The 26,466-nt window shown below is 38.5% G+C and overlaps 1 protein-coding gene across 6 annotated transcripts in view; it reads right to left on the bottom strand.

Annotated features, from left to right (window-relative positions):
* Positions 1 to 368: 368 nt before the first annotated feature.
* Positions 369 to 26,466, bottom strand: part of Jhy (junctional cadherin complex regulator) — a 65,646-nt gene continuing 39,548 nt past the window's right edge. For 3 of the 6 annotated variants that reach the window (XM_026402687.2, XM_026402688.2, XM_026402689.2), the window contains 5 exons: positions 21,993 to 22,642; positions 13,014 to 13,308; positions 4,993 to 5,073; positions 4,072 to 4,200; positions 369 to 721 (listed from right to left, as the gene is read on the bottom strand). In XM_026402687.2, the coding sequence (XP_026258472.2) occupies positions 524 to 721; positions 4,072 to 4,200; positions 4,993 to 5,073; positions 13,014 to 13,308; positions 21,993 to 22,642 (1,353 nt within the window). In that variant the 3' untranslated portion in view covers positions 369 to 523. Of the gene's footprint in view, positions 722 to 3,336; positions 3,460 to 4,071; positions 4,201 to 4,992; positions 5,074 to 13,013; positions 13,309 to 21,992; positions 22,643 to 26,466 lie in introns of all 6 variants that reach the window. The other 3 variants (XM_026402690.2, XM_026402692.2, XM_026402693.2) reach the window with 3 other exon arrangements.

Below are 26,466 nucleotides of genomic sequence, written 5' to 3'. Positions count from 1 at the left end.
TTGTTCTATTTTAGTAGGCACATCCAGATGTACCCTCATTTTATTTTTTTCAATTTTATATGCTCTCCTTTGCTAAACTTGGAGATTTGAGTAATATTTTTGAAATGTTACCTCAAAATTTACTAGTGATTGGTCCAATTGAGTTCATTTTAGGAGAAATTGAAGTGTTTATGCTTTTCCTATCAGGTAGGTAAGAGATACACAAATGGATGTATTTATTTCTGGGTAACAACAAGGTTTTCATTATTCTAAGTAAGAGCAGGTGTAGTTTACAAAATCAAAAGATCCAATGTAAACCAAAAGCTTTATTTTCTATTTATCAGTCCAAATTCTAATTGATTTGAAAATAAATAATTAAAACATGGCACCATAATCTGACTGGGGCCCTACTAAATCTGTATAAAGCAGATATGGACTGCAGGTACGTGTTAGGTTACTGTGCTCAATTTCTGTTACAATTAAGTTAGAGTTTCTCTCCTTCACATCTTTTCTCCGATTGTTTTTGGCTTCTACCAAATGTTGTCTATACAATGTGAAGGACTTTGAAAGCAGCCACAGCCTGTTTTTCCCTTTCGTGTCTACTCTGCAGTATTTCCAGCAGTGAAATTTCAGGTAAACTTTCTTTTCTTCGCTCATATGTTGGATTTTTGCTTTCCTTTGATGATTGATCAGTCAGATTTGATGATTTGGGTTTGGGGATGGTCTTAGCATATTCCAAAGCCTAAAAGCATAAAGATAAAATTTTACTTAAAATGAGAAATAAATAAGTCCTAGATTTCTTAAATTGAAGGCAGTTTTATGAAATGTTTATTTATAACATAAGTAGAGATGATTGCCACAATATGGGTGGAAATCGAAATCAAATGGAAAACACAAACAAGGCAAGTTTAAACACCCAGTTTAAACAAAATAAATTAGCCACAAATCATTATGGTATGGGCATAAACCGAGGAGTGGGATAGCTGGGTCAAGTGGTGGTTCTATTCCAAGTTTTTCAAGGAATCTCCATACTGCTTTCCAGGTTGGTTGCACCAGTTTGCAGTCCCACCAACAATGTATGAGTGTGCCTTTTTCCCCACATCCTCACCAACACTTATTATTGTTTGTAACAGCTGCCATTCTGACTGGAGTGACATGAAATCTTAAGAGTAGTTTTGATTTGCATTTCTCTAATTGCTAGAGATGTTGACCATTTTTTCATGTATTTGTTGATCAGGTGTATCTCTTCTTTTATGAAGTGTCTGTTCATTTCCTTAGCCCATTTATTGATTGGATTTTTTGGTGTTAAAGATTTTTGAGTTCTTTATATATCCTAGAGATTAGTGTTCTGATTTGCATGTGGCAAAAAAAATCATTTTTTTGCCTCATGCAAGTCAGATAGAACACTAATCTCTAGGATATTGATTCCCCAAATGTAGGCTCTCTATTCACCTCACTGATTGTTTCTTTTGCTGAGAAGAAGCTTTTTTAGTTTGAATCCATCCCATTTATTGATTCTTGATTTTATTTCTTAAGCTATGAGTTAAGGAAGTCAGGGCCTAATCTGACACGATAGAGATTTGGGCCTACTTTTTCTTCTATTAGGTGCAGGGTCTCTATTCTAATTCCTAGGTCCTTGATCCACTTTACACTTTGAGTTTTGTGCATGGTGAGTGTTGAGGGTCACAGACAAGTCAAGATGGCGCCTGGCACTTTGCCAGAGGGAGTGGTTTGTGAAGTAACGCCAGGGAGCCCTTGAGATGTGGAGATTCCTTAATGACTGACTGCTGTATCTAGTTTATGTTAATTAAGTTAAGCTATGTGTAATCATTAAGATGATGAGAATTCCTTATTGGTTGACTGCTGTATCTAGTTTATGTTAATTAAGTTAAGCTGTGTGTAATTAGTTGGGTATATATACTTCTCTGTCCCGTAATAAAGCAGCTCCTGCTGTATCAACCTTCACAAGTTCCTTGTCATTCTCCCTGCGCCCCCCCCCCCCCCCCCCCGTTATTTTGCCCAGCCAGACTACGGCAGGTGAGAGATAGGGGTTTAATTTCATTTTGTTGCATATGGATTTCCAGTTCTCCCATTTGTTGAAGAGGCTATCTTTTTTTCCAATATATGTTTTTGGCGCCTTTTGTCTAGTATGAGATAAATGTATTTATGTGGGTTTGTTTCTGTGTCCTGTATTCTGCACCATTGGTCTATAAGTCTCTTTTGGTGCCGATACCATGCTGTTTTTGTTACTATTGCTCTGTAGTATAGTTTAAGATCTGGTATAGTGATGCCACCTGCTTCACTCTTCTTGCTAAGGATTGCTTTGGCTATTCTGGATCTCTTATTTTTCCAGATGCATTTCTTGATTGCTTTCTCTAGTACTGTATGAAGTCGTGCATGGTATGACTCTACTTTGTGTACAACCAGAAACATGAAAAATTGTACTCTGTTGTGTACTATGAATTGAAATGCATTCTGCTGTCATATATAACAAATTAGAATCAATGAATCAATCAATAAAACATTATAGTGTGGGGGAAAAGTTGGATAATGATGCATACAGCTATTGTGTCTTCTGGAAGTTTTCTTCACAAAACTGAGTGTCAAGGGTTTGAAAATAGGTCTCTCATGTGTTGGATCTACTTAGTCTCTGGCAATCTTATTAAAATCTAGCTTCTGGTAGGGATATATTATCAGAATTTTGTACCTAAGGAGGACTAGTTATAGCTTGAGACTAAAGATATCACTATAGCTGATGTAAAACTGAGCCTCCTTTGTTAGACCCATTATTCTTATTCCTAGATTCTTAGAACTCTGAAAAGCATTAGAGAATGATTTTTTTTTCTTTACTATATCTATAGAAATCTAGATGCTGGGAAAAATGCAGTCTTTTTTTTCAGTGCTGTCAGTTCTGACCAGTGTTATGATAAAAATGAGACTACTAAATATGATTTGTAAATCTGACTTTGTATCACTTTTGTATTTTAATTAGAGTTCATGCTGAAATGTGAAAGAATAGGTCCTATGAGGGGGGAAAACATTCTAAAACACAGAAAAAAGTTCATACTTCTCATGTATGTGGGTGAAATATACAGGAATTTCTAATTATAGATTTGTTGCCTTGAAGCTCTTCATGAAAATATGACAGATTGGAGAAAAAAGAAGTGGCACCATGGAAACTCAGTCGAGAGGACTGAGGTCTTCAAGGTCTGAGGAAGAAGGCAAAAATAGAAAATACCCTGGTCTGTGAAAGAGAACAGGAAGTCCACATTCCTGGAGGCTGCACAAGATCACTTGGCTCTCTTGCAAAGGGTGCCTGTCCTTCCTGGGAAGGGGCCCATCAACTGAGGTACAGACCTGTCCTGGGGAGCTCTGTGACTCCACAGCACAATTTACTCAAACCACGATTCCTGGTTGGATGACATCTGAGAGGGAGAACATTCTGTATTTCTTGAAATCATTTTTTCTCCTTAGAGGAACCTGTATATTACAATCCATATAGAAGAGTGTAGGAAAATGAACGTGAAAAAAACAATGAAGGATTTTTCTTTGACACATGAGAATTAAGAGACACTAATTCCTTTGGAGCTTATTTTAATAATAGAGAATGAAACTAACAATTAGGATTCCAAGTTTCTTCTAAGAAATCACCTTATTAATTTTTATGTGTGACAAACTTCAAATACTATACTTGGAAGGAAAGATGTGGAGACAATGAACTTTAGGAAAATAAAAAGGTTAACTTTACAGCACTGAGTGTGAGTGCATACACATTTGTGTGTGTGTGTGCGTGCGCGCGTGTGTACACATGCATAGACTTTATTGCTATCACATCAATATCTACAGATGATGGGCAGTTGCAGGAATGGCAGCTGCTAAAATGCATCTTGTGCGCCAAATTACATGGGCTGGGGTTGTGGCTCAGTGGTAGAGCACTTGACTTGCACGTGCAAGGCCCTGGGTTCGATTAAATAAAATGAAGGTATTGTGTTCAACTATAACTGAAAAATAAATATTGTTTTAAAAAAAGTAACAAAAGCTTCCTTTTAATTTGGATTGAAAAAAATAAATGTCTTGATGAGAATTTCTTACCTTCTGCCGAGGAATGGCTGATTTATTTTCAGTTTTTGCTGTTTGTGGTTTGGACAGAACAGACAGTGTCTTCATGTTGTATTCCTGTACTTGTTTTGCATATTCTTTTTGCTGTATTAATTTTTGCATCTGTTCAGAGAGACAGGGTTGTGATGAATCACAGATCCTGATGACCCTCTATGCTCTCTATTTAGAGTGACACTAGTTTAAGTGAGCTGGGCATATTCAATTGGCAGCACAGGAGACATGGGATTGCCACATGCAAGGTGATGGCAGTGACCTGGTTAAGCTAATGTTTCTCCTAGAGAGCCTCTGTGATGAGGAACATCACTGCGATAGCTCACTCAGTGTTCCCTTAACAGAGGCTAAATCACATTCAGTCCCTTCTTTGTTGCATTTACCCAATTTATTTTCATTTTTGCTTCCAACTTTGAACTATACTCTCTTTTTATGCCTGAGTGCAACTGCAGTTAAAGCACATTAAATGAAGATCTCCTTTCACTAGAGAAAAGAGAATAAAATGGATGCACTTCTCAGGGGCCAGGGAAGTTGTACCTAAGTGTCTTCTCTGTAGCCACTTTTCAAAATTATCCAGATAACTCTTTCTGGAAAGACCAACAACCATATAACACAAACATTCCCTTTCCCATACATGCATGTGTCCTGCTTCTCTGTGCAGACCTTCCAAACAAACTGAAGGGCAGGGGTGCATAAAACAATGCTGGGTGAGTAGTGTTTTCATATGATAGTAAAAAGTGTGTCTGGGCTTCTCTTTCATTACCCGGGCTGTTTCTGAAGGGTCTGTATTCAATGTCAGGCATTGCATAGGGGCTCGATTCTGGGGATCATCTCGATGCAGTTTGGTGAAAAGACAGATGGGTGGAGTCAGGCCTGAAAAAAACTTAAGTACAACTCACTCACTTTTTCTCTGACAGATTCCAAGTCAGGTCCCAGGCCTCCAAGCTTCACATCTCTTTTTTGATAACCTTTCAGCTTGGAACTCTAAAAACAACACAGAAACAGTTTCTTTTAAGAACCTGGGCTCTTCTCAGCAATGATAGGCACATAAGGGAAGAAGGAAAGGGAAGAATAGACGCCTGTGTGGATGGGAACATTTCTTGGTAACTTTTTCCATTTTAATGGTAGTAAGTTGGTAATAGTCTCTTAGGGAATTTGTAGCTGGTTAGCTAACATGTTATGACTTATCCACTTTTATAATAAAGAAAACTAAAATTCTGAAAATCATAAATAAATATTTCAAGCTTGTTGTTATTATTTTGATACTGGGGATAGACCCAGGAGCACTTCACATCTGGCACTTTACTATACCCCTTTTTGCTTTTGATTTTGAGATAGGGTCTTACAAAGTTGCTGAGGCTGGCCTCAAGCCTGCAGTCCTCCTGTCTCAGCCTCCTGAGTTGCTGCGATAACAGGTGTGTGCCACTGTGTCTGGTTGTTGTTTGCTATTAATGTTTTTAAGACAACATATACTTTACTGCTTTGCCACTGCTGCTGTTCCTATGCTGTCAAGTCTTGGGCAGTTTGCTAAGCCAAATGACTTCCCTGGACGAGGCAATCTAAGCACATCAGATGAGCACATCGCTTCAAAAAAGAGGGAACCTGTTCAATGAATTTACAGTACTGCATGTTATGGATAAGGTAGAAGAGAAGCAAAGAAAGTAGAAACTTTAAAATTTTACTATTGATTGTTGGGGAAAAAAAGATAGTTTTAAGGAAAAAACCAACTATAATCAATTCATAATACTCAAAAGAAAGTTAGCATTTAAGAGTCTTGTCGAGGACCACTTAGAAATTCATTCTGTTCAGTCAGTATGATTTTGGATATTTTGAAGGACACACAGAATTTTACATTGTAACTCCTATTAGTATTACACACCCGAGAGGACTGAGCAACAGAGTCGGGCAATTATTAGATTCTGAGCACAATGGTAGGCAGGAAAAGCCCCAGTGTTCTCTGGACCACAGGGCAGATGAAGATATTCTCCCAAACTGCAGCTTTCAACACTGAAGTTTAGATTTGCTACTTCCCCTTGTGGGGGAAACCAAATCCTTTTATTTTTCAGTTCATTAATTAATTTGGTTTCCTTTCTGGGAGGGGCAGGAAAAACAATACCAAAGAGATGGTTTGTATGACAGGGATGATTTTAGGTTCATATAAATTTGTGCTTGGAATGGAGAAAAAAATAACCATCTCAAAGAGGACATGTTCTGTGCTGACTGGGCATGATGTCAGTATCAGGCACAGCATCTTCACAAAACTTGGATGTTTCTATTGATTATGACATGAAATCCTACGATAGACAATTTATCTAGTGAGCCCTTTTCTAAAATAGAATTTGGAAAAGATAGTTAAAATGCCAGAAAAACATTTCACCATATGAGATATAATTTCTCCATAAAAGTCGACAATCTTAAGAAGAAACTGATGTAAACTTGTGGTACCAACCATTATAAAAAGGTGTCCTACTCACAGTGATCTAGTGTTCACCCCAGGCAGCATTTTGATTAGCTTCTTCATCACCACCTCCCATTTTAGAGACTCAAACACCAAATATGGTTGTGCTTCATTATCCAAGTGGGGACAGTTCCAGAACATTTCACAGATAAGAAAATCCAAGGATACTCAAGTATCTTATATGAGGTGGTAGAGTGTTTGGATATAACCTATATATGTCCTCTTGTGTACTTTCATTTCTAAGTTTGCTTATAATACCTAACACAATGTAAATGCTAGGTATAGACCTGTTATATGTATGGTTTAGGGAATGACAAGAAAACAAAGTCTGTATATGTGCAGTAGAGATGCAATTTTTAAAAAGATATTTTCAACCAGTGTTGAAAGGACATTTCAAAATCATAAATCTTCTTTAAGAGAAGCCACTCCCAAGCAAAACCACTATGGCTGCTTCCTGTCCATTTTATCCTTCTGTACTTTTATGAAATTGTCCACACGTGCTGGGTGTGGTGGTGTTCAATAATCCCAGTGACTCAGGAGGCTGAGGCAGGAGGATTGCAAGTTCAGGACCAGCCTTCACAACGTAGGGAGACCCTGTCTGGAAAAAAATATTTAAAAAAGGGCTGGGGATGTATCTCAATGGTAAAGTGCTTCTAGGCTCAATCCCTAGTACCAAAATAAAGTAAAATAAAATTGTTACTTTTTCTTTAAGCATTTCAGCAATACACTGTATTTTCCACTAAATGGTCTTCAAAAATGTGACTTTTAGGCATAATATTCTACAGTCTAGTTATAGTTAATTGGTTAACTATTTCTCTAGACACTGAACATTTATAGTGCCCTGAGGTTTGTGGGATACTCTATTTCTTTGAGTAAATTAATATAATTGTAATTATTAAGATAAAATGAACATGTTTAAGGCCATGGGTAGCATTTCCATTAGCAATGGAGTAGTAAGATAGCTGTTTTTGTCAAAACCTTGATTATAATGGGTATTATTACACTTAAAAACTTTTGGTAATTTTTTAATAGGTGAGTGAACTCAGAAAATTAATATACTTGCATCTGTGAATTTGTTCTTCTCACATATGCCCTCTGCATCATTGTTTTGTAATCACTAAATCACTATTTGCCAGAGTCAACCAATAATGAAAAGGAAGAGGAAAAAATCCCACTCATCTCCAAGTCATAAATCCAATTTGTCCAAAGATGATGAGAAAGAAATGATCAGTGCCCAGAAATCTCATCCTTAGTCTGAAGCAGCTTAACTTTTAATCATTCCACTGACTCACAAAAGACACATTGTGAAGCATGAATAATTGCTCACTGACCTCCAGCCACAGTTCTAACCATCACCTCAAATAACATCTTAGTTAGCAGAGAAAACCAGTGCCCAGCACTGCACATACATATCACATGGAGGGAGAGCGTGTGGCCCAAACGGGTCATCCCCCAGTGCCGTGGATCCCTTTACAGGACCAAGTGCCCTTAGCAAAGGAACAATTCTCAAGGGACCACGGTGGCTCCTCCTAGCGAAGCTTGTTCTGGGTGACTGGCAATGAAAATCCTGGATTTGCTTCAGTTTGGCGCAAGTAATCTTGAACTGGTTCTCAGCACTGTGATTCTGTTTGATCTCTCTTCATCTAAGTCTTTTTTAACAGCTTTATTGAGAAATAATTCACATACCACAAAATTCACCCATTTGAAGTTGTACAATTCAATGGTTTTTAGTTTGTTCACCAAGATGTGTGAAACATCACCACAATCCAATTTTAGAACAGTTTCATCACCTTAAAGAGAAACTCTTGTACCCAACAGCACTCACTCCCTATCCCCTCCCCCTCTACTCCTAGGCAACCACTAATCTACTTTCTGTCTCTTCAAAAGTCTGTTATAGAAAATAATCCCCAGAATTCACTTTGATTTACCTCTCCTTGGCTTTTACAAGACTAAAAGGTCATAGTAGCACAATGCCAAAATAATCAACATCATCATCATCATCATCATCCAGCACTGATAACCCCATTAAGTCTCTGAACATAGGGGGACAAATTAGAAAATACAGGCATGCTCTCAACAAACCCTTGACTGCAGCTAGTCTTTGCATAAGACACACAGCTGACTTGGGCCCACTCCTGCCCTATCCCTCGAACTGTGTGGCTTCAGCAGATAGTGGCAAAGGGCTTTTCTGATGGAAGGTTTCTACCAGTAATTAATTGTAATACTTCTCAAGCCAGACCAGAGTTTTTTTTTTTTTTTTTTTTTTTTTTTTTTTTTTTTTACTGAAAACTCAGAATACACTGAGCCTGAATTGAGAATGACATTGACTGTTCCATGAGGACTTGTTTTAACTCTGAAAGATACCTGCTGTGAGGGACACTGCAGGGTTATTCTTCAGAAAATTCCTTGGATGTGTAAGTGTGAGAAAGTTACTGAAAAACAGGACAAAAGACAATGCCTCAAATACTCGGTAACAGCAAGTGAAGGAAATTTGCTCTGTGGTTGCTAAACTTAATCCAAATAAACCTCTTCTTTGAAGCAGTTAAGCAGCAATGCCCAGATTGTCTGTGACAACAAACTCATGAGTTAATTACTGCAGCTCAACAGTCAGCTGCCGGAGACCGCTGTAAGCAGTTATTTTGTGGTGGGCTGTAACACCGCACGTATATTTTTATACTGTTTGTCATCCTTTGCACAATGTTAATCTCTTGGTGGCTGAGGTCTGTGTTGAATGGTGGGGACAATGGCTGGTATGCACAAGTCAGCCACAACCGATCTGCCAGAAGAAGGAGGGGGCTTGGGCCTATTATCTTTACAAATCCTCAAATTTTTAATATGATTCAGGGTGATTCCCTTGGAAACCACGAGATTTGATGTGACTAATAAATGGGCATGACCTGGATAATGATTCCTCCTGTCTGGTGCCCTGGCTACCTGCTGTCCTATACAAACAGCTCAGTTCTAAGTCATTTTAGTTTCTGGGATAGCTTAAAGCACAAAGAGAGCTTCTGTGTATTTGTCAGATGCAGGCTGAAGGTGTTGACTGAAAAAAATGGATACATAGGGTCTGTAAAATTCTGGACAGAAAGTAGGAAGGGAGGGATTTTCCCAGTTGGAAAGAGTGTTTGGGAAGCAATAACTGGAAATCCTCCTTCCTCTTTCCTACCTTACCATGCTCTTAGATTTCTGATGATGCACACTGTCACCAAGGTGGTACTTCTACCTTTTCTCAGTAAAACATGAATTCAAATTAGAGAAGGAGGAAGAAAAAAGAAACTAACATTTGGCTGATATCTATTCTTTGCTAGGAAATAAATTTTAATATACTATTTTACTTAACCCCTCCAAATCTACTAAAAGAAAAAGTAATTCTGATATGTATATGAGGAATTGGGGGTTCAAGTAAATGAGTCACTTGCCTGAATCCCAGGGATATTAGGTAACAGGGCTGAGACAGAATTTGGCAATGACTAAGTCTATGACTGCCACTAAGTTCTCTCACTGAGAACTGAGTTTAAAAATGCATCTTCAACAACAGCCTGAAGCTGGACTTTGAACGGACAGGGAAAGCAGTCTGCTGAGGTAGAGTGTTTGAGCTGCACTTTAGGCCCTGGTAATCTATGGCTCTGGAGGAAACAGGCTACCTTCACCTTCACTGTGTTTTGGTTCCAACCCTCTAAATGCTTTTCCCCATAGATGATGTCCAGCTTCCTAGTCTGGTCTAAAAAACCATAGGAATAACTGAACACAGTACTAATTGTACCTTTGAACCTAACTACTGAGCAATGACATTTCTGTGGGAAAAGAGTGACTGCAGTGCCAAAAACACATGTCTCCTTATTTATAGTGTAACTGGGGATTCTCCTAACTTCAAACTAGCTTCAAACTGGGGATTCTCCAGCTCCGTGCCTGGGCAGGGACTGTGGACCCCAGAAAGCAGAGGATGTGGGGAGATAGAGCTAAGACAGGGCGTTTGAAGAACCTCCGAGTGTGGGTGTGTGAAGGAGCTGGGCTGAGCACCCTAGTGCTGTGAGTGAGCTGAAGACCTGGATGGAGAACAGAGAGGCTGCAAGGCAGGAGCTGCAGGTGTGAGCTGGGTCATCCCCCAGTACCAAGCCATCCTCCCCTTCTTCTCTAATAATATGACTGCTGTTCACTTTCAACCAGCATCCCCTTTTTCTCTTCGAGACCACTCCTTTTCTTTTTCTCGGAGAAGTCCACCTCATAGCTCTGTTGACTTCAAAATCCTGTAACTTCTCTGTACATCTTACAGCTGCCCTATGCACCATAACCTGAGAGATTTTTTGTACAATACAAATCTGACCGTGCTTAAGGTTCCTCAATGGTCCCACTCTGGTCTACAGAATAAGGACCTTCTTTGAATGAACAACAGAATCCTCTAAGACTTGCCCCTAAGTCTCTGCCTGCATCTCTCCACACCCCGTGCTTCTCAGCTTCAGTCACAGCAACGTGAAGTGCCTCTACCTTCCTGACATGCGCCATGCTGTTACAGCCCAAGGAGCTGTGACACTGTGGAGTCTTTCCCCCGTGAAATTCTCTTTAGTCTTTCTTCTGTGCCAGCTCTTGACATCTTGTAAGACTCGGCTTGCAATTATCCCCAGAGCATGGTTTGAGCTGCAGGTCAGGACATGTATACTCTTTGTGTCCCTTGGTGCTCCTTTTGATACTTATTTACCATTTACATGACTATCTTTCCCAGATGCAAAGCTGCTTCTGGGGGAGGGCCACGGCTCATATGTCTTTTACATTCCATCACCTGCCACAGTTTCTAGCAGGATTTAATAATTATATATTTAATTAAATTAAGGAATTGTTTTCTTAACGCCCCCCCCCCCACCAAAACGGACCTAGAGTGGATACCCTTCTGGACTGGAGCACTCAGTGGCCCAGCTGCTGGGCATGCTGTCTACTGATGGCTCACAGTTGAGTCTCTCCCTAAGCACTGCCTGCAGCCAAATGGAGCTGCTGTGCCCAAAGACACAAGCCTTCCTCAGGGTGGACACTAGTCAATGTCTGGTTGATGAAGGGGAGCGAAAGTCTGGGTCCCCTGCCTTTGAACAACCATCCTGACTTCAGAGTCTATAGAACCTTGCCTGAGGCTTCTGTCACAGCTATGCCACTGCCTACTCCCTCCCTCTGCCCAGTCTTGCTTCTGTGCTCCCTTACAAGGTGGTTCCTGAGGGCACCCTCAACAAATCCCCTGCACTCAACTCTCCATGCAGTTTGCTCCCAGGAAACCAGACTCCTCACAGGCCTATTATTTCCAACCAGGCCTTTGCCAGTTGACCTGTAAATCAAAATGTATTTTCCAGCTGTTTCTTTACTATCTGTTATGACTAGATATGGGTTGAGGGTGCCAGCAAGGGCTCATTTTGAGTCCCAGTCCTTAGTATGGAAGTGTTGGGAGGCGTTATGATCTTTAAGAGGTGGAAATCTAGAGGGAGGTTGTTGGGTCATTGTGGGGTCTGCCCTCAGAAGGAAGTCAGGTAGTTCTGTGGGAGCCTGAGTTAGTTCTTATGAGAGTGAATTGTTACAAAAGTGATCCTGACCCCTGAATCGCTCTCTGGCTTCCTGCCTTATGATATGACTTCTCCCTTTTGCACAGACTTCTGTCACAAGGCCCTCACCACAGCCAAGCTGATACTGGTGCCATGCCCTTGAGCTTCCAGAATTGTGAGCTAAATAAACCTGTTTTTGTAAAATAAAGTAGGCTGCCTCAGGTATTTTGTTACAGTAATAAATAACAAACTAATACACTATTTGACCCTAGAACCAGGTCATCTTTCCTGAGGTGTTTTTATTGCTTTAAACAGTAGAGAAATAAATAGGACATAAAAAGATTTAAGTGCACAAAGGTGCTAGTAATGGCAAATCTTATTGTAGACAAAGAATTCTGCAAATAGCACTTAACATTTTGGAGGAAAGTTCAGTCATTGACCAGCCTAGGTACTTCACTGCAGAAGCTGGGTGAGGTGAGATCAGGGGCAAGAAGCTAGTATGCGGTGGTGGGGGAAATGCATGGCAACAGGGGCTTTTACCCCTTCAATCCTACTTTTTCTTCTATTCAGAAATGAAAATGTATGAAGACTCAGTTTAGAATAGGGGTTAGGATGGGAAAGCTTTTTAGAAGACGTGGTATTTAATCTGGGGATAAAAAGAAGATCATTGCCTCTCTGTAAATGCAGACCCCTTCCCTGAGATGACCTGAAACAGGGGTGGGAATGGGCATCCCTGGCAACAACTTCTAGAAAGAAGGGAGGGAAATTCCAGGGAGTAACACAGGCTAGAGGAGTGACATTCCTGGGACCTTGGGTCACCTGGTTGTGGCAGCAGTTCAGTAATAACCATCCCTATTCCAGGGCTATGATTCATGGGGACAAAAAAACAGGTGCATCAGTATTATCAAAATTAAAAAGTTCCTGGGTAATAACCAGTGCCTTCTCACCTTAATGCTGTTCCTTTTCCTGTGTTTTTTCCCTTTTTCCAGTTGAAACAGATAGCCTTCAGAATTGCTACGGATAATTTTCATTTGGTTTCTTTGGCTTCTCTCTGGACTGAGCTGGGATTCGCTTTCTACCCTTGATGAGATGGGGGGGAGCACGATGCTAGAAGTAGACCCTTTACTGGGCTGCACGTCGGTCAGCTGCACCAAGGCTTGCTGATGCTGCTCCATTATCTGAGTGAGCCGTGAATCTGGGGAAGCTCTGACAGGTTGGCTGTCCGAGGAAGGATGGAATTTCCTTTGGAAAAGAATACACAGTTGTGACTAAAACTTGAATACATAAGACCGCTAACAGTAAAGTTCTTATGAGCCATTAACTTGGTGTATTTATCACTCCTCAACTCAAATGAATTAATTTGAGCTAATTCACTCATTAATGTATTAATTTCTTATCTTAAAAATCTTCCCTTTCCATAGGATATTCTAACTCTGCTTAGAACTTTCACTTAGTGCATTCAGAATAGAAGTGTATCATTTTGAGAAGTCGAAGAGTTTCCCACTTCAAAAATACCAAGAAATGTTGGATTAAATGAAATCAATATCCTTTATGTATACAGTTGAATTTGTATGAGAGGAAGGAAATCTCCAGGGAGGAAAACCAAAAATGAACTAAAGTCAGAGCAGATTTTGGATGAGCTAAAGCTATGGCTTTCTTTGTGGGCTGTTTGGGTTTAAGGGCGTCAGTTTTAATACTCAATACTGGTACAGGATATGTGAGATTTGGGGCCAATGTGAACATAAGTTCATCATGTAAAATCCTAGTACATAAAGGGAAATGATCATCTACCAAGTGTGAGGGTTAGCAGACATACACACACACACACAAATAGTAGTAGTAGACTTCTGCAAGCTTTAGATAATAGAATATGTTAGATAGCATTCATAAAGTATGTATAAAATGATTGGAAACATGAAAGAAGAAATCAAAATTCTGAGAAATATATTTTTAAAAACTTATTTTGAACAAAGAACAGGGAGGTTTTACTCATAACCAAGTAGAAATTCCAGACATGAAAAATACCATTATTTAATTTTAAAATCCAACAGAAAAATTAAGAAAGCATACTGGACATAGTTGAAAAGGAAATTATTGCACTGGAAAACCTACCTGAGGAAATTTCTCAGAAAGAAGCAGAAACACAACAGGTAAAATAAGAAACAGAGTTAAAACACACAAAGCCTAGAATCAAAGAATTTAATACATATCTACCTGGTGTTCCTGGAAAAGGAAGCAGAGCCAATTTGGGAGACACAGTATTGATAGGAAAATGGGTAATCATTTTTTCAAAATTTATGAAAAGAGATGATCCTCAGATTTAGGAATCACAGAAGGGATTCAAGTAGAACTAAAAATTTCATTCCTATGTACATCATAGTGAAACTTCTAAACACTAAAAACAAAGAAGAGGTTTAAAAGCCAACAAGAGGGCTGGGGATGTGGCTCAAGTGATAGCGCGCTTGCCTGGCATGCGTGCGGCCCGGGTTCGATCCTTAGCACCACATACAAAGATGTTGTATCTGCCGAAAAACTAAAAAATAAATATTAAAAAATTCTCTCTCTCTTAAAAAAAATAAAGTTCTAAACCCACTTATTAAAAAAATAAAAAAATAAAAGCCAACAAGAGAAAGTAAAAAACAAAAAGAATGATAATTACATTGACAAAAGACTTTTCAAGGCAACACAGAAACCAATAGACAAAAAAATAATGCTTTTAAAAAGTTGAATTCTTTATCAGGTTAAACTATAATTCAAGATTGTAAGAGAAAGGAATTTCAGGTAAATCTCAGTGACATACACTTGCTGAAACAACTTCTGAGAAAGAAAATAGAATAAAATGAAAGAATGTGAGGCAAAGAAATTAATAAACAATTTCGTTAACTCTAAAATACCATTTACTCTCTACAATAATAAAAACAATGACTAATTTTTGAGATATAAAGAACTGGACAAGTTGCTAGACTAAGCAGTATGTAGACAAGAAAGGAGATTGTATTTTTAATGTAATAACCCTGAACATGTCTAGAAAAGAGCATAAATATTGATTTAACATGAGGCTAGTTAAATATGTAAGTTGTGTGTGTGTGTGTTAATAGAATAGAGTGTTGGGTGCGGTGGTACATGCCTGTAATCCCAGTGACTCTGGAGGCCTAGGCAGGAGGATAGTGAGCTAGAGACCAGTCTGGGCAACCTAGTGAGATCCTGTCTTGAAATAAAATAAAAAGGCCTGGGGGATATAACTCAGTGGTAGAGTACTCCCGGTTTCCATCCCCAGTAGCCACCCCCAATACCCACCCTCACCTGCCACAAGAGTATCTGCAAATAAGTAGAAGAAAAAAGTAACAAAGAGAACTCTCTAAGTTTAATAAAAGAAAAAAAGTAAAAAGAAGCATGGCGAATGTAGGGTAACTAGAGTGGTCAAATTAAGGTGGTAGAAACAGATCCACCTGTATGAGTACCACGATAAATGTAAGCAGTTTAAAGTCACTAGATACAAGTGAGTTTATGATTAAATAAAGAAACAAATTACATGGGGCTGGGGATGTGGCTCAAGTGGTAGCGCGCTCGCCTGGCATGCGTGCGGCCCGGGTTCGATCCTCAGCACCACATACAAACAAAGATGTTGTGTCCACCAGGAATTAAAAAATAAAATATTAAAAATTCTCTCTCTCTCTCTCTCCCTCCCTCTCACTCTCTCTTTAAAAAAAAAAAAGAAACAAATTACAACAACACACTGTTTTTTAAAAGAAAGGCTTAAGATAGAACCATACTGAAAATTTTAAATATGATAGAAAAAATGTACTAGATTCAATACTAATCATAAGAAAGTGAATGAAGCTATATTAATATCAGCCAACATAAACTTTAATCAAATAGAATTATTGGAAATAAAAATATTCATTACATCATGATTAAAAGAAGAATTCACCAGGAAAATATATAATTATTAACCTGCATGTACCTGATCATAAAACTTCAAAATATATAAAATGAAACTAATAGAATTATGAGGTGACATTAACAATTCTTTTTTTTTTAAGCACTGGGGATTGAACCCCCAAGCTCTCACACATTCTAAGTAAGCACTCTACTATTGATCTGTGTCTCCAGTCCTTTGGTTGTTGTTGTTTAGGGACAGGGGCTCTTTAAGTTGCCCAGACTTGTGCTCCTCCTGAAAGGAACATCCCAAGTTGTTGGGATCGTAGGCATGTGCCTCTACAGCCAAATATAGGGAAATGCCAATTTACCAGGGTCAGAAACTAATATATCAATCATGGAAACCTAATCAGGCTTCAGAAGATTTTAATAACATATGTAACAAGCTTTCCCTAATTTAAATTACAGTCATGTGCTGCATAACAAGGTATTGATCAACAACAAACTACATGTAAAGAGGTAGTCCCAGAAGATTATGTCACCTAGTGACAGCATAGTCATTTTAGTTTGTGTCAGGACACTTCAATGTCTGTGAAAAGATAGAATAAAAAGATTTCTCAGAACATATCCCCACTGTTAAGTGGTAAATGAATGTATACAGAACGATGTGCCATAGAACTGCAGAAAATATCTTCTTTTCAAACAAAGGAGAAACTTTGGCCAAAAAGCAAGTATTGAAAATATCAAAGAATCTTTGAAAGACTCATAAACTACGAGTGCCATTGATGGTGAAAGTCTATGTGAGAGTTATTTAAATAGGAATTGGTTGAAAGTCTGTTTAAGAAGCAGGCACCCCTCCAGATTTTCTCCCTTTTCTGTACAGTGAAGCAACTACCCTTCTCAATCTGCACAGCACACTGAGAAATGGGGATAAACCTAAACAAACCCTCCCACTTCACTTTTCTTTTTCAACTTAAAAGTCAGTACTTTTGGAGGTCACACAAATGGATAATACATTATTAGCTTCCCTCTAGCTTTGTTGAAGGTAACACCTTGGACATGTGGGTTATGATGGTAATGGTGGCCCTGGTTACTTTCCAGGACCTAAAGACCACTTTTGCTGAAAATACTCACCCTTCACTTGGGCCTATAGATGTTGCATGGATGAGTGGAATCTGATGAAATGGCTTGGCATCTCTGTCTTTGTATTGTGTTTGTCCTCTTTGCTATCTTAACCCTTTGGTCAGATTCTACTCACCTCTGCATGCAAACATTGCTCACTGGAGCTGGTATGATTTTTCTTCTGCCCCACCCTTTCACCAGCTGCAGCATCCAAAGGACCTAAAGTCCTTCAACTTGTCATAAGGCCAAGATTGAACCACAGTACCAGGATGTTTGCACATAGGATGATGACACCAGCTCCAAGAATAACTCAGAAGTTCCTGGGACAAGTTGACCGTTACCATGTGGTCCAAATCTCATGCAAAGAGAAACTATGTCCCTGGCTAGTGGAAAATTACTGGTCTTTGGCCCACCCCAGAAAATCAATAAGAAGCTTTCATCTCCCTTTATTCATAGAGCAGCTTGGTTCCCTGTCTATCAGTGCTGTTTCCTTTCAGGTGAAGCCACATTAAAAAACTCTGCTTGTGTGTGTTTGCAATATTCAGCTTGGTCTCTTCTCTACTGTTTCTATGCCAAAAGATCCTTCCTCCAGTAACAAGAGCATAGGAAGGCTGGAAGCAAGAATTGAGGAACTTTCACAGAAAGTAGAGCAAAATAAATAAGAAATGAACAAGAGAGTCAAGAATATCATATGAACAGTCCTGGAAAAACACCTGTGAATAACAGGAAAGAAGAGAGCTGGAAGGAGTGACCCACAAGAGGATTCAAGACATTTTCCAGACTGAAAAGACACATGTATCCAGGCTGAAAGGCCCAGAACAATCTATGAAAATAGACCTAAACCAAGGCATGTTATTATGAATTCTCATTTTATGGAGAAAGAGAGAAGATCCTACAGCTTCCAAAGAAAAAATAGACAGGTCATATATAACAACACCGGAAGCAAGAAGACGATTGTAAGGGGGAAATGATTTTCAATCTAGAATTCTACAACACCCTGCCAGCTATTAGGAGCAAGGGCAGAACACAGTCAATATCAATCATACCTCCTAAGCAGTAGAGGATGTTCTCTACCAGAATGAGAGAGGAAGCTAAGAAAGGGAAAGAGAGTAGATGGAGAAAATAGGAGGGTCAACAGTGGAGAAAAATAAAGGGCATCCCCATGATGAAGTGAAGAGAGGTTCTGCAAGGACAACACGGGCAGAGGATGGCCATGGGGAAAGGAAGTGCCGCGCAGGACACTGGCATGCTGAGAACCGCTTGTCACCCTATTGTCATCACACCATGTTGTCATCACACCATGTTGTCATCACACCATGTTTCTAATAGGAAGAAAATATCAGAGGATGTACTCAAGCAAAACGAGGAAAATCTGCAATCTTGAAAAAGGGATTCTGACCAAAAGGAAAGTCAAAGGGAATTCTTCAAACAGTTTTGTAGCAAGTCTAGCAAGATGAAGAATTTAAAGGTGTGTTATAAAAGGCTATGTCCAAGATAGAAGAAAGAATCTAATGTATTTGCATCTGTGAACATTTGTATTGAGAGACTAGGAAAGTGTGGGAACAATGAGCCACATGTACAAATGAAAGTAAGCCAAAGCAAACAAACAAGTCAAGGCAATTATGAACTTTTTGGAAAAAAATTTTAAAATGAGACATAGTCATAGACCAACACCAGATCATGCATTATAGATGCATTGGCATAATAACAAAACACTGAATATTGATCTAACCAAAAATTGCAGTGTAACTCCCATTACTGCAGAATGGTTGAAGGGAAGCACATAATGAAGGTGATGTCAGGAAGCTCAGTCCTCATCTATCAGAATAGAAATCAATAAAATCAATCAAAATAGCTGAAATTGAAGTAGAAAAATATAACAATAAATAAATATAACTGAGAATAGTGGCAAATACTAGAGGAAACAATAAAAGTCAAAAGGGGTTACTAATATTGAGGATTTTCATTATTATACCAATATAAATATTATTCATAGCCAAGCACTGTGGAGGGGATCACTAGGGAGCGAAAGCAGTAGATTGCCAACTGACTAAGTGCCACCTGACTTTTTAGTATATGTGCATGCACCATCTTGGTTGAAAAGTTAATGTAAAAAACAGGGCTGGGGATGTGGCTCAAGTAATAGCGCGCTCGCCTGGCATGTGTGGGGCGCTGGGTTTGATCCTCAGCACCATATAAAAATAAAATAAAGATGTTGGGTCCACCGAAAACTTAAAAATAAATTAAAAAAAAAAACAAGAAAGGAGTAGTACTGGAAATAAAAAGACATGATTAAAGATTTAAAAGGTTGAATAATATGAAAGTTATGTAAATACTATAAAGAGCTTTATGCCAGTACATTTTTTATTTGACTGGTTTTTAATTTTTAAATGCCTTAAAATGTATTCTGATATAATGTTTGAATTTAAAAGTTAATGAAGTAAAACAATACCCCCTCTCCTGCCCCTGGGTGTGTTGAAGATGCACCAATATTCTCCTTTGGCATTCTCCTTTGTCTCCTGAGGACTATGTTCCACTTCCTTTCCGTATTCAACTGCACAACAATTCAGTAAGGCACCCAAGCTCTGTTGCTGAACTCACACACTGTGCTTCACTATACGTGGACATACATTTCAAAAGGGCTAAAAATAAAAATAGGGGGAAAACCACCTTTCATAGTTGTCAGAAGAGGATAGGCCTGATGAATTTCCAGGTGTACTTGGTCTCACACAGGAACTAGGAGAAGTACAGTTGAGCCCACAAGTGCAGGATTGCACCATGAGATCTAGAAAAGCTCAAAACAGCCCAAGCATGCCCCAAGTCACCACACACTGAGGATATGACAGGACATTTTAAACTTCATAAAAGTAGATTTTTTTTTTTAGAAAGTATATTTATCAGATGATCAAAGAAGAAACGTAAAGCTTGTAAAGACTTTTAGTCATTCTAGTAAATGAATCAGGAGTCTAAAATCTGCCCACAGCCAACAATCACAAAAACAAAACCAAATAAAAAAACACCCATGTTCCCAGTAGTTGTACAGGAAAGTTCTATCAAACCTTCAAGTAATAGACCATCCCAACTGCATATAAGTGTATATATAACTCAGACGTACAAAGAGGGCATAGTTCTTAACTCATTTCATAAGGCTGGCATAACCTTGATAACACAGCAAGGCTCATGGCAGATAGGAAAATTATAGCCAATCTTACTTCATGCAGTGAATGTTAAATCCCAAACAAAGTGCTAGCAAATCTAATCAAGCAACTTATTAAAAGTACATTATGTCAAGTTAACCTCAGAAACAAAAGGATAGTGTAACATTAGAAAATCTATTAATACATTTCATTACATTAAAGGATTATTGGAGAATATTTTTCAACTGATGAATACTACTTATGATAAAAATTCTTTGCAAAGAAAATCAAGAATGGAATAGAGAGGAGTTTTCTAGTTTCCTATTTACCAAAACCTAAATATTATTTTTCACACAAAAAATGTCAGAAGCAATCCTTCTGAAGCTAGAGAAAAATGAGAAGTATGCTGTCTCTTCCAGAAAGCTAACTTGGATTATTAAACATACATTTCATGTCATCAAGTGTAGCACTTAAATGTCCTCTGATTAATTCAGATATATAAAATTGTCCCCTTATTTTGAAAGTAAGCTCCTTGAGAGTGCCTCATGCATAAAACTTCTTTTGTACTTTCTACAGCATTTTAGCTTTATATTCAGTCCATGTCAGGTATACAGAAAACATATTTGATTAAAGAATATCAAGAAAGGGCTCCTAGAGTGTCTTAAAAAAAAACCTTCCTTTTCCTGCCTATAGAAGTAATTCATCTACATTGTAGGGTACTTGTACAATTTCACAAAATATAAAGGAGAAATTAAAACAACCGCAATCTTTCTTGCCAGAGATGACCACTATTGACATTTTGGAACATTTTTCTTCTGTGAACATTTTAACCCAATAGAGCTTTTACTCCTTAGGCATAATTTTATACCTTATTAATTTCTTTTTATAGGAACATTGCCTCTTAACCAAAATTTTAAATTATGATATTAAATATCAAATTTACCTAAACATTTCCCCACTATTGTACTTTTAGGTTGTTTTCTATAAACGGTGGTATTTTTGTGCATACCTTTTCTGTTTTATTTTATTTATTTATTTTTTAATATTTATTTTTTAGTTTTTGGCGGACACAACATCTGGACACAACATCTTTATTTGTATGTGGTGCTGAGGATTGAACCCGGGCCGCATGCATGCCAGGTGAGCGCGCTACCGCTTGAGCCACATCCCCAGCTCCCTTTTCTGTTTTAGATTTTTTTCTTTTTTTCTTTTTTTTTTTTTAAGAGAGAGTGAGAGAGGGGGGAGAGAGAGAGAGAGAGAGAGAGAGAGAGAGAGAGAGAGAGAGAGAGAATTTTTAATATTTATTTTTTTTAGTTCTCGGCGGACACAACATTTTTGTTGGTATGTGGTGCTGAGGATCGAACCCGGGCCGCACACATGCCAGGCGAGCGCGATACCACTTGAGCCACATCCCCAGCCCTAGATTTTTTTCTTAGGAAAGGCCATTAGAGTTCTGGAGATAATTTGGTTTTCTCCAAATATTATTTATATCCTTTAAAACATACTGATTTGTTTCGACTGAGACCCTGTGTCTTTTTCCCCTCCTTCCAAATTCTAGTTTAAGTAGAGTGAAAAAAGTAGAGGAGATAAGGAAGAGGAAAAGAAATAGATCAAAAGTGGACAGCACTGGGCAGGAATTAGTGTCAGGGAAGCTGTTATGTGAATTTTCCTTTCTCACCTGACTATTCCCAGGGACTCCCCCATCCATCTCCCTCTCCCTCTCCTGTCTTTCTCCAGAAGCCTCTTATATCTCCTCTAGGAAACCACTCAAGAATAGAGAATTCTTACCATAACATTTCTAAGTTCCTATATTTTGTCTCTGTAAAAGGCTGTTTTGGTTGCTTCCTCTTTTCAGTCGATCTTTGAACATTCATGTCATAAACAGACTGAGACTCTTTCTGGCTCAGGAACACTTGTCTCTTAGAAAGTTCGTTAAGGTTGTTCAAATCTGAATCAGAAAGAGTGTAGATGGGTAGCTGCTGATATGGAAATCTTCTCTCCTCTTCATCTCTGCATTGTCCCCTTTCTTTATTGATATTCAGCATTGAGTGATATCCAGTAGAGTTTTTATATAATACCCTGTCAAAAGCCTGCTTTGGTGGAGCAAATATATTGGAGGTCACTTTGGGATCCTGGTTCCTAAATGCTCTCGAGTCTTGTAAATCATTGTTAGAGGCGTTTGTGAGCACAGTTGATCCATGCTTTACTGAAGCATCTATAGGCTGATTTTGGTTTTGTTGCTGTCTTGGAATGTCATTCTGGTTTCCTTGACTGACCATGAAAGACTTGAGGCCAATCTGGCGTTTATGCTGTCTCCGAGCTTTGGGCTTGGCTGGTCTTTTGGATGGTTGCTGGCTGCTGGCTATTTCAGAGGATTGACTTCTTGGTAGATTGCTTGATTTTGTACCTTCATATTGAGACCAGTGCTCCTGGTAAATCTAAAAAGATGTTGTCAATTAATGTAAAATTATAAGATTGGCACTCTTTACACATTTTAAATTAGTGTTTTTAACTGGGAATTGAGACTTCGATTTATTTTTTTGTACCAGGGATTGAACTCAGGGTTGCTTAACCACTGATCCACAATCCCAGACCTTTTTATTTTTTTATTTTGAGACAGGGTCTTGCTAAGTTGCTTAAGGTCTTGCTAAGTTGCTGAACCTGGCTTTGAAACTGTTATCCTCCTGCCTCAGCCTTCTGAGCTGCTGGGATTACAGGTGTATGCCACCATGCCCAATAGAAATTGAGACTTCTGAGAAGGTGACCATGAAATTGAAAACAGATAAAAGAGTACAGAGGGTCCTTTCCTAACTTCAGGCAACTAGAGATAAACCGGAGTGATTCTTTCAGAAAAAAAAAATTAGATTATGAGCCTAGAAAGAGATCAAGAACTTAGAATGGGCTTTGTATTAAAGACAAATGGGAAGTGTTACCAAAATCAGGTGTGGGGTGGGAAGAAGCTTTACTGCTAAAGAGTTATGCAGGAAAAGAATAGAAATCTACATCAAAATAGGCAAGCTTATTTTAACTAAATGAATATTTCAGAAATCCTAACTGGAAAAACATGAGTGATATGTTTTATTAACCAAATTCAAGTTTAATGCGAAACACTGGATTATCAGCTTTTCTTTCTCAAACAGGTCAGAAGCTAGAAATGACCTCTTCACCAGATGAAACAAATTAGATTTTATTCAGAAGATTATAAAAGAGTCTGAGCTGTGATAGGGCATCTGTGAAACCACAAGGGTTGTTTTGCTTCTGTTCCTTAATATAGCCTGTACTTAGGCAATCAAACATCTGGGGGGAAAGATTTCAATTTCAGAATAGTCTTTATGCTTTTCAAAGCCTGGTAACAACAAAATGTACTCCCAGTATAATAGATACACTATGCAACTATACTGTGCTACATCCATTTAGGAATATTTCCCAAGGAATAGAGCACTCATTACTTTGTGAAAAATTGGCTGAGTTAAGAGGTCTTTGGAAGGAATGATTAAATGCTTACTGAAAACAATAAGATGACCATATGCATCAATGTGTCATACAATTGCAACTTATTTCTCCCTTTCTAAATACACATATTTAAAAAAAAACTCTGTGTCCTAGATCTATACAATATTAATTGAAAAATGAAATAATTAATTAGATCACTGAAGAAGAAAACATACTGAAATGAGTAAAGCATGCTTTTTGTTCAAACTGTTTCAGTTTACTACAGAAGAATGAAAATATTATTGTGCTAAGGGTTCTTTTCTTATTTCACCTTTCTGATACGGCCCCTAAGACTCATCCTGTTCCTTTATAATATTAAGTAGTGTTTAATTTCTAATGAAATCACAGTATAATGATAAGATTAAGATAAATTTAAAACAGTAATATGTACTATTGTTATACTGATTTTTAAGTAAGAATGACTTCCAATTAAAAATTTAGAATATTCTCTTTGGAATTTGAGCTTTCTGGGGGAATTGGTTATATGCTGATTAGTTACTATAAGCTTTTAATTTTTACCCATGGTGTTCCATAAAAAGAAAAAAAACTTGCTCCTATGTTTGGGTAAGTAAGCATTCTTTCTTCCATGAAGCATATTAAGCTGCATGGGGAAATATGGGCAAAAAGGCTCTGAATACACAACCCAAGAGCGTCCTTCCTTGCCCTGGCTCCAGAAGAAAACTGCTGTTTTACAGTCTTATGGGTGTATTTGTGAAACACACTGCTCTTTTCATTGCTGTCATTGCAGTTTATGAAGGTCAGGACAGCCCTCGCTCTGCTATGATCTCTAAATACTAATTGATGTTGATAATGTCATTCTTTTCAATGTTTGTTCAGCCTTTAGCTCACTAGAGAAATAAGTGACTAGGAACTCTTTTTCTGTTACCATCTGACTGTAAATCTCCCAGTCTTCCCTCCCCATCCCCACCAAGGAAAAAACCTATCAGATATTTCATTTCTGGGCTACGAGGTCCCGAATCCTGGACTGTCACTTGACTTTGACTTTAATCATGTCGTTACCTTTGCTGCTAATGACTTGGATCACAATCACACTCTTCACAGGGTGCTTTGTCAACAAGGCCAAGGACTCCTCATTTTATGAAACTTCAGTTGTCTCAAGTGTTAAATCCTCTGTTCAAGTAAATATAAGTGCTCAGAGATGGTATTTCAGTCTCCAGAAATGAAGACATTTATGGGATTGATATGATTTCTCTCACCTTGCAAACAGCCTACTTGAGATCTGCAGTTTACTCAAGATTTATTACCCTACAATTGAGGCATCAGGTGTCACTCTTTAGGTGGCAGGACCTGAGCTCCCTGACGTTAATACACAAAGCCATTCTCAGGCTATTTAATCTCCATCAGCACTGAGATCCCCTATTTCATCCTACTCTCACTGGGGTTCTTTTGTTACCAACATTTGCAATCGGTACATCCTATATGCACTCAGAATAACTGCTTAATGGCAGTGGGTTTTCACAGCACACACAGAGGGTTAGCACTGGGAAATCTTGATGCCTAATGCTGGGAGGATAATTTCTTGGTAAGACCCATCCTTAGTCATTAGTGTTTGTTCATACTGCACCATCTGAGGGAAGTTTGCCCCCAATCCTGTGAAAGCCATGTCCGTCCAAAGTAGAAAGGAGAATGTATGCTCTTATCCTGACCAGAAAGTCTATCTGCTTTAACACAAAAGCCACTCCAGCTCTGGGTCACCTTGTCTCAGCCCTAGAGTCCTGAGAGTTGTACCTGAGCTCCTAGATCAGCTCGGGGTACAGAAACCCCCACAGTGTTCTGTTTTTCTGCTGTGTTCATTAACAATAAGACTCAAATCCCTGAAGCTTGAGTTAAAAATTCCATCTGATAATATTAAGAAAATTATGAGCACAGATATTAATTGGCTCTAATTTTCATTGTCAGTAAGAAGGAACTCTGTTCAGATGCATGGAAGAAGCATAGAACTATTTTTTCCATTTGCTCATTATAATTTAATACAAATTGTTACTTTAACCAATTCCCCAAGAATACTGTTATTTCCTCTTATTCTATCTCACTTTTTGTCTTATTTTTGTAGTGCATGTTAACAGTTCATATATTTTAAATCTCCATGGTTTTGCTTCTATTGGTTTGCAACACAATCTTTTGTTTTATTTATCAATATACTTATGCTTCCTGCACTTTATTCCTCCTATATTAGTGTTTCCACCTCACATTATTTTTCTTCTTTCTGAAGAATGATCTGCTATTTTTTCAGTGCAGCTCTGTTAACATGTCCCTTTTAGTTTGTTCTATTCCAACTTTACTTTTTTCCCTCCTATAATTAGGATGCGATTAAACTAGGACCTCATGCATGCTAGGCAAGGGCTCTACCACTGAACTGTATCCCTAGACCTTTTAAATTTTATTTTGAGACACGTTCGAAATTGTCTGGGCTGGCCTCAAACTTTCAATCCTTCTCCCTATGCCTCACGAGTTACTGGAATTATAGGTGTTTACCACCCTACCCAGGTCCCCTGACAAAGATCTGTTGGAAGTGCTGGAGGCAAAACTGAAATCACAGCTCTTTGAATGGTCCTACAGGCTTTTTTTTTTTTCCTGGTACTGGGGATTTAACTCAGGGGTGCTTCACCACTGAGCCACGCGTACCCAGATCTTTTTATTTTTTATTTTAAGACAGGGTCTTTGCTAAGTTGCTTAGGGCCTCACTAAATTGCTTAGTCTGGCTTTGAACTTGAGATGCTCCTGCCTCAGCCTCCTGTGCTGCTGGGAT

The sequence above is a fragment of the Urocitellus parryii genome, chromosome 4, assembly GCF_045843805.1.
Source record: "Urocitellus parryii isolate mUroPar1 chromosome 4, mUroPar1.hap1, whole genome shotgun sequence".
Taxonomy (NCBI): domain Eukaryota; kingdom Metazoa; phylum Chordata; class Mammalia; order Rodentia; family Sciuridae; genus Urocitellus; species Urocitellus parryii.
The sequence above is the reverse complement of the archived record's forward strand: the minus strand, read 5'-3'. Positions and strand labels throughout refer to the sequence as shown.